The 14,337-nt window shown below is 47.0% G+C and overlaps 1 protein-coding gene across 1 annotated transcript in view; it reads right to left on the bottom strand.

The window, feature by feature from the left end:
- The window catches only part of phldb2b (pleckstrin homology-like domain, family B, member 2b), a 224,653-nt gene that overhangs the window by 48,997 nt on the left and 161,319 nt on the right, over positions 1-14,337 (bottom strand). The window contains exons 14-16 of the mRNA XM_078559568.1: positions 11,592-11,681; positions 8,425-8,541; positions 1,200-1,337 (exon numbers count right to left, since the gene is read on the bottom strand). Of these exons, the coding sequence (XP_078415694.1) occupies positions 1,200-1,337; positions 8,425-8,541; positions 11,592-11,681 (345 nt within the window). The remainder of the gene's footprint in view (positions 1-1,199; positions 1,338-8,424; positions 8,542-11,591; positions 11,682-14,337) is intronic.

Genomic DNA, 14,337 nt, shown 5'->3' with positions numbered 1-14,337 from the left:
AATGAAAAATAATGTGTCAAAATGAGGGGCTTAAATGAACACCACTTCCAATTGTAACTGCTGATCCTTTCTCAATTCCACAGCTATCATTTCCATTGGTAAAACATGTCTCACTTGACAAGAAGGGGTATTGGAGGATCTTTCTTTTATTTATTCATTCGTGAGATGTGGACGTCGCTGGCTGGGCCGGCATTTATTGCCCATCCCTAATTGCCCTTGAGGTGGTGGTGGTGAGCTGCCTTCTTGAACCGCTGCAGTCCATGTGGTGTAGGTACACCCACAGTGCTGTTAGGGAGGGAGTTCCAGGATTTTGACCCAGTGACAGTGAAGGAACAGGGATATATTTCCAAGTCAGGATGGTAAGCGACTTGGAGGGGAACTTCCAGGCGGTGGTGTTCCCATTGATCTGCTGCCCTTGTCCTTCTAGATGGTAGTGGTTGTGGGTTTGGAAGGTGCTGCCTAAGGAGCCTTGGTGAATTCCTGCAGTGGATCTTGTAGATGGTACACACTGCTGCTACTGTGCGTCGGTGGTGGAGGGAGTGAATGTTTGTGGATGGGGTGCCAATCAAGCAGGGCTGCTTTGTCCTGAATAGCGTCAAGCTCCTTAAATGCTGCTGCAGCTGCACTCATTCTGTGCACAGAGGTGAGCTCCTGATTTTCCCAGCCACCCAATATAACGCCTGGATAAAGAGCCTGAAGACTCTGAAGAGTCTTACGGACTCGAAATGTTAACTCTTTTTCTCTCTCCACGGGTGCTGTCAGACCTGCTGAGTTTTTCCAGCATTTTCTGTTTTTATTTATTTTTAATGCCTGGAGGAGTTGGGTGTGCCATGAACCAGACACAGTGGCTGCCCAGCTAAATTTTCAGTGGCGCCATGGTACAGCATGACTGTTCCTCTCCCCCATGCCCCAACTCCACAGTCCTGGTGATCATGGACCCCATCCACAGGTCTTACTTGAGGGCCATTCCCTATGAGGTGGGAGCTGCTTTTAGAGTCCCCAATGAAACAGTCATTCCCTGCTAGGAGGCAGATAAGGCCCAGGCTCAATTTCATGCCCAGTCTACTTACTACTCCAAAGCAGCATCAAATCCGTCTGTAGCACTCAAGGGTCTCTCAAGACTGGAGAATATTGGTGCAATTCAACCTTAACACGAATAGTGCCCAGTTAGTTAGTGGTTATTCTGTTCATAGACTTACCTTAGACATCGAATTGTGGCCCAGAGTCACACTATTATACTTGGATGAAGTTGAGCTGTTTTTTTTCCTCGGTACTGTGTCACTCAGATACAAACCCTCTTTCTGCTGTTTCCTTCTGTCCTCCAGAGTACGGAAGTTCTTTGAAATGAGATGGAACATATTCACATGAGTACCTCGAGCAAACAAGTGTCCCCACAGCAAAATATAATTGTCCATGCTAGGAGTCACGCTTTGAAAGACACACTTCCTGTCAGGGTCACACTCACTTCCACTAACACTTACCTGCCACACTTTGACCTACGGATTATAAAACAGCCCCTTAACCCACAGTCACTGGGAGCACTGTGACTGAAGCTCTGCTTGCATTCGATAGAATGCAAACCTGTGACTATTAGCCAGCCAGTTAATTCTTTCCTAAAATTATTGTAACAAGATTATAAAAAACCAGAATGACCAGTCACCATACCAGAAACAAAAGATGTGGCCAACATTAGTGCCAAAAATAAGTGTTAAAAACAATTATATTATCTAAAGCACTCATCAAAATATGCGATTGTAAAGAGAGAATCATGTTTACTCAAAACAAAAAGTATTTGCATTTATATTGCACCTTTCATGACCACAAGACGTCCGAAAGTATTTAGAGCCAATGAGTTTTGAAGAATAGCTTTAACAGGATCCAAGCCGGTTGGTGAAGCCAAAACCAAGGCACAGAGCTTTACTTTACTGAGTTTATTGCCTTGTTCAGTCTCATAGCTTTCCTCCCACTCAACCCAATGTCCCCAGCCATTCCCCAAAGACAATTAATGCCCATCACCTGTTTCTCTTAATCTAACAATGTAATTGACATTAACAAACATTAACAATGTAATTGACAAGACATTAACAGTGGCCACTGTTGTAATGTAGGAAATACGGCAACCAATGTGTACCCAGCAATGTAAGACAAACAAAAATGTGATAACAACCAGTTAATCTGTTTTAGGCGTTTGGTTGAGGGATAAATATTAGCCAGGACACCGGAAAAACCTTTAACATCTACGTGAGGGCAGAGCGTTTAATGTCTCATCTAAAAGACAGCACCTTCGACAGTGCAGCTCTCCATCTGTACTGCACTGAAATGTCACTGTGGATTATGTGATCAGTCTCTGGATGGGGACTTGAACCCACAAACTTCTGACTCCGAGGCCAGAGTCTTAGCCATTGAGTCATGACTGTAAAACTATTGAAGACTAAAAGATGAGAAAATGAAAATAAATGTGTACACAACTGAACAATGCTCAGATTTTCACTATTATATTTCTCAGTACAAAAACAAGGAGAAGTTATTCTCCGAATCCCAACCCGAGAAACGATGTGGACATTTGCTAAATGATGCTGTGGTGTGTATGGTGCAAAATGTCAAAAGTTTACAACAGATTTGTGGATATTGGATTCAAAGGTCTGTGATTGGTTCTCCTGGAACTCTATGTGGAGCCATGGAGTTCCCTTTAGGACAAAGGCAGACAGTGGGAGCCTTGTTTATAATTTATTCTTTCATGGGATGTGGGCGTCACTGGTAAGGCCAGCATTTGTTTCCCATCCCTAATTGCCCTTGAACTGAGTGGCTTGCTAGGCTATTTCAGAGGGCAGTTACGAGTCAACCACATTGCTGTGGGTCTGGAGTCACATGTAGGCCAGACCAGGTAAGGACGACAGATTTCCATCCCTAAAGGACATCAGTGAACCAGATGGGTTTTTAGCAACAATAGTTTCATGGTCACCATTACTGAGACCAGCTTTGTATTCCAGATTTATTAATTTAATTTAAATTCCACCAGCTCCATAGTGGGATTTGAACCCATGTGCCCCAGAGGACTGTCTGATGGGACAACTGGAAGATCCATAGATGTTTGATGGGCCATCTCTCAATAATGGCAGGAATATTAATCACTTCTACTATTATAGGCCAGATGGACTGCAGCGGTTCAAGAAGGCAGCTCACTAGCATCTTCTCAGGGGCAATAAATGCTGGCCTTGCCAATGATGCTTACATCCTAAACTTTGTATGAAACATTTGTTCAGAAGGGATAACAGCCAAAATGTGGGATCCTCCGTACTCTGAGAACTCAAGCAGCCAGAGAAAATCCCGCCCAGTCTGGCTGAAGATTGTAGCAAATGTTTCAGCCTTATGTTTGCACTGATTTGCTGGGCTCCTCCATCCTTGAGAATAGGGATATTTGTGGAGCCTCCCCATCCAGTGAGTTGTTTAATTATCCACCACCACTCACGATGGATGTGGCAGGACAGCAGAGCTTAGATCTCATCCGTTGGTTGTGGAATCGCTTAGTTCTGTCTTTCACTTGTTGCTTATGCTGTTTGGCACGCATGTAGTCCTGTGTTATAGCTTCACCAGGTTGACACCTCATTTTTAGGTATGCCTGGTGCTGCTCCTGGAATGCCCTCCTGCACTCTTCATTGAACCAGGGTTAATCCCCTGGCTTGGTGGTAATGGTATAGTCGAGGATATGCCAGGCCATAAGGTTACAGATTGTGTTTGAGTGCAATTCTGCTGCTGCTGATGGCCCACAGTCTTGAGTTGCTAGATCTGTTCGAAATCTATCCCATTTCACACGGTGGTAGTGCCACACAACACAATGGAGGGTATCCTCAATGTGACGGCAGGACTTCATCTCCACAAGGGTTGTACGATGGCCACTGCTACCAATACTGTCATGGACAGATGCATCTGTGGCAGGCAGGTTGGTGAGGATGACGTCAAGTATGTTTTCCCTTCTTGCTAGTTCCCTCACCACTTGCCGCAGACCCAGTTTAGCAGGCTTGTCATTTAGGATACAGGAGCTACAGAGCCAGTGTTGGTGATGGACTTTGAAGTCCCCCACCCAGAATACATCTCAAAGTCAATGGAAACACCATCTTGAAAGTCTGTAAGCTCTTAAACCTGCACAAACATTTTTAAAAATTTTAACAGGGATCACACTCCCAGCTCAATTTGGACTGATTCAAGGTCCAGACCAATCACAAAATTGGGGTCTTTAGAGGAAAAGATTCTAAAGATACAGCATCATTTCAGGTTTCAATATAAAGTCAGAGAAGAGCAGGTGAACACACTGCTTTACTCGACAGGCCCAATTGCAGACAACATAGTTGTAAGATAGAGAATTAATGAATCATCCGCCAACCTCAAGGCGGCACTAAAATCTTCTGACATTTATTTTAACTTAAGAAGTTAATAAAATACTGGAGAGAACTGAATTCAATAAGGGAGCGCATCTGCCAAGGGAATCCGTCAGTTCCTTCATTAATGATCTCTACAAGACGACAGTGGGGTGAAAATACAGAGGTTTAAAGTCTGAACTCATCAGAGACAGAATAGTGGTGGCAGTGACAGATGATACACTCTCTGATCTCCTACAAACCAAGGAAGATCTAACCCTGGACAAGGTTATCCAGGTAGTTAGGCTGTCAAAACTCCATGAGCAGTACAGAACAATCTTAAAGGGAGAGAATAAAACATGGGGCAGAAGGCAAATGTCAGTCCAGCCTGTCAGGGCCACAAAGACACAGGGACAATCCAAGTCAGGGAAAACAATTCCCGATCCCCCCAGCATAGCGACCTTGCCAGCGCCCTCACAGGAGAGATCAGTACCCTGTGAGTACAGCCCAATGCCTCCACTGCAATAGGATTGGACAGTATGGCAAACTGCGCAAGTCAAAACCCCAGAAACACACAGAAGGCCCAAAAATGACCAACAAGGTCGAGGCTGCAAACCAAGCGACACACAGTCATGTTTATTGGGTGAGGTCAAAGATCTTGGTTTCTCGTTTTGGAATGTGGACAGCTTTGTCAATGGTCATCTAACAAATTTTAAATTAGATTCAGGTGCCAGTGTGAGAGTCGTGTCGACAAGGAACCATGGCTGAAAGACCTTTGGCTTTGAATGATGGACACTCCGCTTTACAGGCCTGGAGGAATCTGAATTCCAGTCATTGGTAATGTCCTGGAACCACTGAGGTATGGTGACAAACAGATCGTTGAGCTGATGTATGTCATCCGTAACTAGCCTTTCTCTCTCCTGAGCAGGGATGCCCGCGTGGCCCTGAATCTCCTCCAGATGGCAGATGATGTCAGGACTACCACTGTTGTTCACCAACCAGAACTTCAAGGCCCTGAGTACTCAAATACTAAAGAGTATCCTAACTGGAACTTCAGCTCTGAATTCTCTTCTCTCTTTGCGGAGCTAATTTGTCCATTCTTATTGTAGGTCCCAGAAAACCTTCAATGGTTAAACCAGCCAACCATTCACAAAATAACCAGTGGAGGAGGCGAATGAGAGTGATCAGCAGTCCGAGAAACCTCTGTCTCTGGCCCTGGTGATGGTACAAAATGTCAACACTGCAACCACTGTGCATACCTTGCAACTCCCAGCTGGCCTGCCTTGACCACAAGAGATGCTGGAACCTAGCAGCAGTCACTCATGGTCGACAACAAAAAGCAAAGGTTAGCGTACCACTAAACTTTCTTCTCGCCATAGGGACGCTCTTCCTCAGCCACAGAGGGCTTTTAGAAGGCCCACACGTAGATAGAAGAAAGGGAAGAAGCAACTCAGGCACTAGCACAAAGTTTGTCTGCCCCACAGGAAACAAGTTAGAGCAGCAACAACCACTGACCAATGCAGCAGCCGAACAGCCCGAGTGTGGCTCTACACGAGGGAATAGAAGAAAAGAGTGAGAGCAAACCCAGATGCCAACCCAACTCCTAGCCAACAGGAAGAATCAGCAACAGCAGAGCCTACCACTCCTCCGACAGAACAGCGAACGAGATATGGAAGGATTGTAAGGCTTCCAGACCGCCTGAACCTTTAATTCAAGGACTTGAAGGGGGGAAATGGGATATTGAGAATATCGTCACAGTGATAACAGCGATGACGTAGTAACAGCGATGACGTAGTAACAGCGATGACATAGTAACAGCGATGACGTAGTAACAACAATGTAATTGTATGGAACTAGTAATAATGTAAGACCAAGTAAACTAGTGTAACTCCATATACATTGGATAAAGACTTGGAGGGAGGTGTAGTATAATGGTCTGGTGCATATAGGGTTAATGTGGAACTGTGTACAGTACCGCCCACATAGTGATGTAAGATGGCACACGACCCAGACCCAAGGGTCAGTGCGGTGTTGAGTAGAAATGTCTAACAGACCTAAGCATGGAGACAGCTCCTAGCTTGTACCCTTCACTGTACATGTGTAAATAGTTCTGATAGTTAGACTTACAGTTAGACAAGACTTACAGTTAAGCTACAGAAGACTACAGAGACTTCTTTAAGACATACTGTTCTGTAACCAATGCCCTCTTAACAAGAGAGAGAGAGAGCACGAGTGTGAGAGTAAGTGTTACCACAGAGGGAAGGTCAGGGAATGAATGTAGAATCACATTGCATTACAAGGTGGCAGATTTACGTTGGAGAGGTTGTGTATAAATACCCCTTGTTACATGGTACATTTACCCTTTATCATTTTATACAGCCCACACCAAACTAACAGATAACAGCATTTCACAGAGGGAGAGACATTGAGAGATTACCTTGTTGCGTCTGCTATGTTTTTTAACTGGAAGTGGAGGTGCAGAAGGAAGAGGAGGAGGAGGAGGAAGAGCAGGACAGGCAGCAGCATCTGCACAAGATACCACATCGTCAGACCAATGCACCGCTGGCGGCTTCGGCACAGGACGAAAGGAAAGTTCAGAAGGGGAGTCACATCCAAGAGAGGGAGGCGATGCCTTTGATTGCTAAACCAACAAAAGCAGGTAAGAAAGACTCGGGACTGAAGAAGTGGGTTCAACACTGCCTGTCTAGTGGCCTCAGGAGACTGTGAGCAAACTGACTGAGATGGCAAATACCCTGGGGTCCTAGGGCGGTGTGGGGTAGGTGGGCAAGGTCAGGCCTAGGCAGAGATGGGAGCAGAAGCTAGTAATGCTAGTCTCTGCCCCCAAAATAATTACCAGTAAATACCTCAGGGACTGGGTGGGTGGGGGGGCTGCACCTCATGACATCACAAAAGGGGGCATAAGTTCAAGGTGAGGGGCAGGAGGTTTAGAGGGGATGTGAGGAAAAACTTTTTTACCCAGAGGGTGGTGACGGTCTGGAATGCGCTGCCTGGGAGGGTGGTGGAGGCGGGCTGCCTCACATCCTTTAAAAAGTACCTGGAGGAGCACTTGGCACGTCATAGCATTCAAGGCTATGGGCCAAGTGCTGGTAAATGGGATTAGGTAGGTAGGTCAGGTGTTTCTCACGTGTCAGTGCAGACTCAATGGGCCAAAGGGCCTCTTCTGCACTGTGAGATTCTGTGTGAGGCAGGTTTGGAGGTATTCTCACCTCCACTGCCCCAGAAATAGTAGATGCTCGACTTAGCGGGCAGTGATGGCAGGGCTTGCAGAAACATTCCAGAACATTCCGGCTGCCAAGCACCATGTTGTGTCGACCCCTGATGCCTGGAGTGCCCATCGAGTGCCAATGTGATAGGGGTAACCTGTCGCATTGTGCAGACTGCCTGAAGCTGGGAGCTTGGGTGGGAGTGGAGTCAAATTGCCACACAAACTGTCTGCATTCCCCGGGGGCCCAATTCGGCCAAGCTGACAGTGCACAGCGATGGCGCGGCATGGCTGAGGGGCCCAAGGGCCAGGCCTCATTCAACCGCAGGCCTCATCCGAATAAATCAGGCCCCATCACAGCTGACCTATCTGAGGCCTTGACCAATTCCAATCCACAATGAGCCCCTGAGACTGAGCAGGAAATGGGGTGGGCACTCAGGGAGGCTTGACCCAGGAGAACCCCACCCCCTTCCAGCTCCACATTTGGGAAACATCTTTTGAGGGGCCTTCAGCCATTCCTTTAAGAACCACCGGTTAGACTTCTCTGCACCCAAAAATACCAGGTAGGCCTTGACTGGGACAAACGAGTTTAGGAGCCTGGGTCTGAAATGGGAAATGAGGGAGGCTCATCTTCAAATTGAAACAAGCCCAGATTTCATTTCAGGCAGACACCAGGGCAACTAAACACAAGACCCCAACCAGCTTAGCCGTGGCCTGTTAGATTTACAACCCTTTGTGGCGATGGGATGGCCCTGTTTCTGCTCTCTTTACGAGCCCCAGATTCATTTGGCAATTTGCCAAGACCAGATCGAGCCGGCCAACCTTGTGGTGATGAGCTGTGGTTACCTGTTGGGGGCTGGGAGCTTCAGCAACTGCCTCAGGAGACGCAGCGAGTGAATCAGGGGGGCAATTGGTCTTTGAGCTGCTGTACAACTGATTAATCTGGTTTACAGTCACATAGTCCTGAGGAGATTAGGTGAAGGAGGAGAGAGAGAGAGAGAGAGAGAGAGAAAGGTTAAAAAGGGGGAAAAATACAATGGGTAAAATAGCATCATCAGAAGAGAGGAACTTGTTGCATAGATTCAATAAATATAAACCACACAGGACAGTGAGAGAGGGGGAGAGAGAGAGAGAGAGGGGAGCTGCATGGAACTGTAGAATGGGTATTAAAAGTAGGTAATCACACCACAAAAGAATAGCAGACGTCATACTTGCCAGCCTTTTCCCCAGGAACATTTGTCGAGATTGGCCACTGCATCTTCTGAGGAATCTCTCCTCCTGCCATAGATTCCAGTGAACCCATCCCCATGGCAACATCCCAACCAACCAACCACCACCACCAACCCCCCAACCTTTCCCTAGGAAATTAGCAGTGACTATTTTTCAGGATAAACTTTCTGACGGAATACTGGGGGTAATTTTAACTTAACGAGAAACACGTGGGATTGGGGGGGTGGGGTTGGGTTGGGGTGGGGCGGGTTCAGGTTTACATCCCACCTGCTTGCACACTCTACTGATTTCAATGAATAGTAAAATCCGACACAGGGTAAAACCTGTGTTGCACCCAAACCAATCCTGTCACAGTTTCCCGACAGGGTGGGCTTGGTGGTGGTGGGGAGGGGGGGTTCAATTAAAATTGACCCAGCGTTTAGTCTTTCGGGTCTGTCTTCCATCCGGACATTCCGGAGATGGGCCTATCTCTGGGATCCTTTCCAATAGCAGACTGTCGAGAGTTGAGAAGTTGTGATCTCACAGCCACCTACAGGGGCTGTAGAATGAACAATTTGCTTCGGAATCAGAAATGACCTGAGCTATGATGGGTTTGACAGGCGGGAGGGTTTAAGTAGATGCTGCGGGTCCTCAGCTTGCCAATCCTGACAGCTCTTTGGGCTGGATGCAGTGCCCTCATTGCGAGGTGCATGAAGCCTTCAAGTAACCCAGTCAATGTAGATGAGCAGTTGGATGTTCAATACCATTCAAATTGGTCCCAGTGCATTGCTAAATCCTTCATGGGACTGACGTCGTCTGCAGCACTGGATAAAACAGCTTCTATCCACTAGCCAGAAAGAAAAATACTAACACTTCCCAGACTTCATGTAGGAATGTTCTCCTTTACTTATCATTCCCAAGCTGGAATTGAATTAAGAGGGTAGCAACGTTATCAAGAGGCCATGCACCTACAGAGCATGTCCATTGTATCACACCTTTCACGCTGAAAACACGAGCGCACAGCTGTTACCGCTCCGCAATGTCACAGTGTCACATCTCGGGCTGCCACAAACACAGCTCAAGCTATATCAGGAGAAGGGGATGAGAAGGGGGGACAAAAGCCATCACGCAATCCCTTCCCCTCTTACAGGGTAGGGCGGGGGACCTCAGACTGAAAGATTTAAGCCCCTAAAGCTGGAATATCCATTGAAGCCACTAAGGGCCTGTAACAGGGGAATGACACCGACACTGCAATGATGCTGAGTCACTTCCACTATGTGCAGATGGTAGAACTCCTGTGGATAACAGCAACTTGATTTGATTCACAGCCGTGCTGCAGCTTCCAAACCCGACAGTCAGAGCAAATAAATAGATCAAAGGGGCAGTAAGATCAGAGCCCGCATTATTGACTTCAGTTGTAGGCTACTCACAAGGGTCAAACAGCCAGCTCCCAGTCAGAGCGTAAAAATTTGATCCTGCTCAGGAAAGTTACTCAACACGAGGTGACTCAAACCCACCTTGTGCGCTGTGTGAGGATAGCCAGTAGCTGCCCCTCTGTCCCTCCCGCTCCTGCTTCCCCTCCCCCCTACCTCCAACACAAGCCAACCCAATATCTTCCCCATTCCAGGTGGGCAATTTAACTTCTCCCCACTCATTGGGAAGAGCGGGCGCGCGGTTACCCCGCAAATGGTCCACTTCCCGGTGATTTCTGGCTGCTGGCTTTGGACACTGGGCCCATGTGGAAACGGTCATCAAGATCCATCGACCTCACGGGAACCCCGATGGCTGGGGCCCCGAGTGGAAATGCCACCACGCTGGCGGGATTTCCAAAATGGTCGCAGCAAGTAGCACTATCAGAGAGGCCCTGCAGGTCAGTATGAAACCTTCCCTCGCAGGAGCCTCCCCTGCCCAGGACTCCCAGCGACACCCACGTCCCATTGTGAATGAATAAAAATAAAATGCTTCACCAGCACCACCCCACCCCCCCCACCCCACCCCCCCCGCCCCCCCACAACTCTCAAGAACTCCCTCCAGAAACCCCCTCCCAGCAATTCCCTGTAAGTCTGTTCTACCCCCTCTCCCAGGCTATTCTGGGTGAGTAGCAGACCGACAGTTAAAATATTACCCCCAGCCGGAACCTAACTCCGGATTAAAATTCACCCAGCCTCTCCAAAAACTTAATTTTACAATTCCCTCCTCCCACCACTGCTTTTTATTTTGTAAATATTCGTCCCTCACAGTGAAGCTTTGAGGGACCTGATGTGCCAACAGACAGGGAGCTAAAAGCCAAAAGATGGTTTAACCTTTAACCAGGAGGTATTGGATCTTCACGCGTTCCACAGAACCACTGGCGATTTACAGTTTGCAACAGGAGTGACAGGTGAATACTCAGCTGGAAGACAAAGAGCCTTTGCAGACAACCCTAGCAGGGTCCAAGCGGGGGAAGGAGGCTCAGATTGGCTGCACTGGGTTAAGGGCAATTCGAGCCCGTTGCAATGGTGTGTATTCCCGGTATTCTGCTCCGGCAAGCGAATACCTCCAAACCGATCACTGTGTGAGTGGGTGAGAAGCTTCACTGGGAGCTCCTGGACAAAGATGAGTTTCGTTGGCAGTACTGTGTTTCTTCGCAGTGTCACAGGAATGGAAACTGCTGCATTTGAGCAACATGTGTTGGATGTCAGGAGAGTTTTTAAACCATTCCAGGGAGCTCGTTTCACACTGTCCACTCTAATATCTGGGCAAGCTATGTGGGTAAAATGTCACCATTTAAAGGATAGCATACAAGGTTGAAAGGATATAATTACCTCTTTAAATATGTTGGGATTAATGGGGAGGCCTGCCCCACCAGTACTGTCGGAATACATCTTCTCCAAACTCATCAGATTCTCTTTCTCCTGAGGGGGAAAGAGAGAGTTTTTGATTCAGTTTTAGCCGGTTTATGTTCCCTAAGCCAGTGTGATCGCCCACTTAAAGGGGTAGAATTTGGTCCTCACTGCATCTATTTTAGGGAAGTTGTAACAGTGGAACAGGAGGAGGCCATTCAGCCCCTCCAGCCTGTACCACCATTCAATTAGATCATGGTTGATCTGTACCTCAAGTCCGTTTGTCCGCCTTGGCTTCATTTCCCTGATGGCTCTAACAAACAAAAAAAAAAATATCCATCTCAGTTTTGAAAGGTCCAATTAACCCCCGGCATCCACAGTTTCTTAGCAGGGAGGAATTCCAGATTTCGTCTAGCCTTGGTGTGAAGAAATGCTTCCTGATATCACCCCTGAATGGCAAAACCTAATTTTGAGGTTACACCCCTTGCTCTGGCCTCCTACACCTCCCCCACCCACCACCACCAGAGGAGATTCTTTCTCCCCTTGGCTCCCCTATCAAATAGTTTTATCCTTAACCTCAATTAAATCACCCCCTTAATCTTCTAGGCTCAAGGAACAAGAAAGCCAAGTTTAGACAATTTGTTTTGCTAGAATCTATTTGTTGAAAGATTTGCTGTCATTCTACAGGGAGAATGTTTGGAGCCTGCACAGCCGCTGTTTTCATGCCACTGGATGGAAGCTAAGACCCTCATCCTGTAATCGGACACTCCTGTTGATTCTGGTGCCATACTACCCAGCTGAAAGGAGAAGCTGAGCTCTGGCAAACAGAGGCTGTCATCCAATGCTGGGAATTCAATCACTGACCACCGGCATTTGAATGGAGCATTCCAGCAAAATCGCACCCGACATCACTGAGACAGTCAAAAGTAATTAGCAACTTTCAACAACACCATGCATACTGTGGGAACTGCCTCAATCTGCTATTTATACAAAGAGGTATTGCTGCTCTCTTCACGAGATCTATTTCAGTCTGCTATTTATACTAGACTCATGGCACCATTCATGTTTCCTTTTTCAACTGCGAAAAGTTGTAATGGCACGGGTCATAGCACAGGAGATCGCAGAGGTGAACGGGCACAGGTCATAGCACAGGAGATCGCCGAGGTGAAAGGGCACGGGTCATAGCACAGGAAATCACAGAGGTGAAAGGGCACAGGTCATAGCACAGGACATCGCAGAGGTGAATGGGCACAGGTCATAGCACAGGAGATCGCAGAGGTGAATGGGCATGGGTCATAGCACAGGGAATCACAGAGGTGAAAGGGCATGGGTCATAGCATAGGGGATTGCAGAGGTGAAAGTTTATAGGTCATGGCATAGGGGATCACAGAGGTGAAAGGACAAGGATCATAGCGTTGGAGATCACCCGTGCAGGAGATAGACTTAAATCAATGGTACTATCTAACCAGACAGAATGTCTGACCCCCAACTCATCGCAGCCAAATAGAGAACTGACAACATTGATCTAAACAAATTGTTCATGGTGATAAATGGTTCAAATTTGAGAGACAAAGGGAGTTCTCACTAAGAAGAATGTCCCATCGGTTCTGTCCTTGCTGATCCCCACGGAATCATCATTGCTAATGTAAAGGTATTAATGTTTAAGATTGTCATTTCCCTTTTCAAATCCTGTCAGTCCTGCTCTACCTAGTCTATAGCCCCTTCTCCAATATTGCATCCTAGACTACCCCTTTTATAATGATAGCACTGATCCTTGTCGGACCCCACTTCCTAATTTCTGCCACTCTACACAACTGCCCATTCCCCCCACTCTCTGTCTTGCAATTAGCTGGCCATCCATTCTGCTGTTTGTCCTCTAACTCCACATGCTCTGGCCTTCATTCATTGGTCTATTTTTTGACACGTTATCAGAAGCTTTTTGGAAGTCATAGTCATAGAATCACTGAGGTCTACAGCACAGAAAAAGGCCCTCTGGCCCATCAAGTCTGCACCGGTCAAACAAGTACCTAACTATTCTAATCCCATTTTCCAGCACTAGGCCCATAGCCTTCTATGCCATGGCATCGCAAGTGCACATCCAAATACTTCTGTTATGAGGGTATCTGCCTCTACCACCCTTTTAGGCAGTGAGTTCCAGATTCCCACCACCCTATGGGTGAAAAAATTCTTCCTCACATCCCCTCTAAACCTCCTGCCCCTTACCTTAAATTTATGCCCGCTGGTGTATAATTCTGGTCTCCGTATTATAAAGAAGATATAGAGGCACTGGAGAGGGTGCGATAAAGATTTAAGGATGAAACCAGAAATGCAGGGAGAGGATACACATGTTGGGTCTCTTTTCTCTTGAAAAGTGGAGGCTGACGAATGATCTAATGGAGGTCTTCGAAATTCTGAAAGGTTTGGATATAGTGTGTACAGAGAGGATGTTTCCTCTTGTGGGGAACAGCAGAACTAGAGGCCATCAATACGAATATACGAACATGGCTGATCTGATTGTGGCTTCTACTTTCCCTGTTTGCCCCCTATAACGACTGACTCCCTTATCAATCAAGAATCTATCTAACCCAGCCTTAAAAATATTCAATGATCCAGCCCCCACCACTCTGGGGAAGAGAATTCCACAGACTAATGACCCTCTGAGAGAAAAAAATTTCTCATCACTGCCTTAAATCGAGACCCCTTATTTTTAAATCCCCTAGTTCTAGTC

Source organism: Cetorhinus maximus, chromosome 16, assembly GCF_964194155.1.
Source record: "Cetorhinus maximus chromosome 16, sCetMax3.hap1.1, whole genome shotgun sequence".
In the NCBI taxonomy this organism is placed as follows: domain Eukaryota; kingdom Metazoa; phylum Chordata; class Chondrichthyes; order Lamniformes; family Cetorhinidae; genus Cetorhinus; species Cetorhinus maximus.
This window is presented reverse-complemented; position numbering and strand designations above follow the sequence as displayed.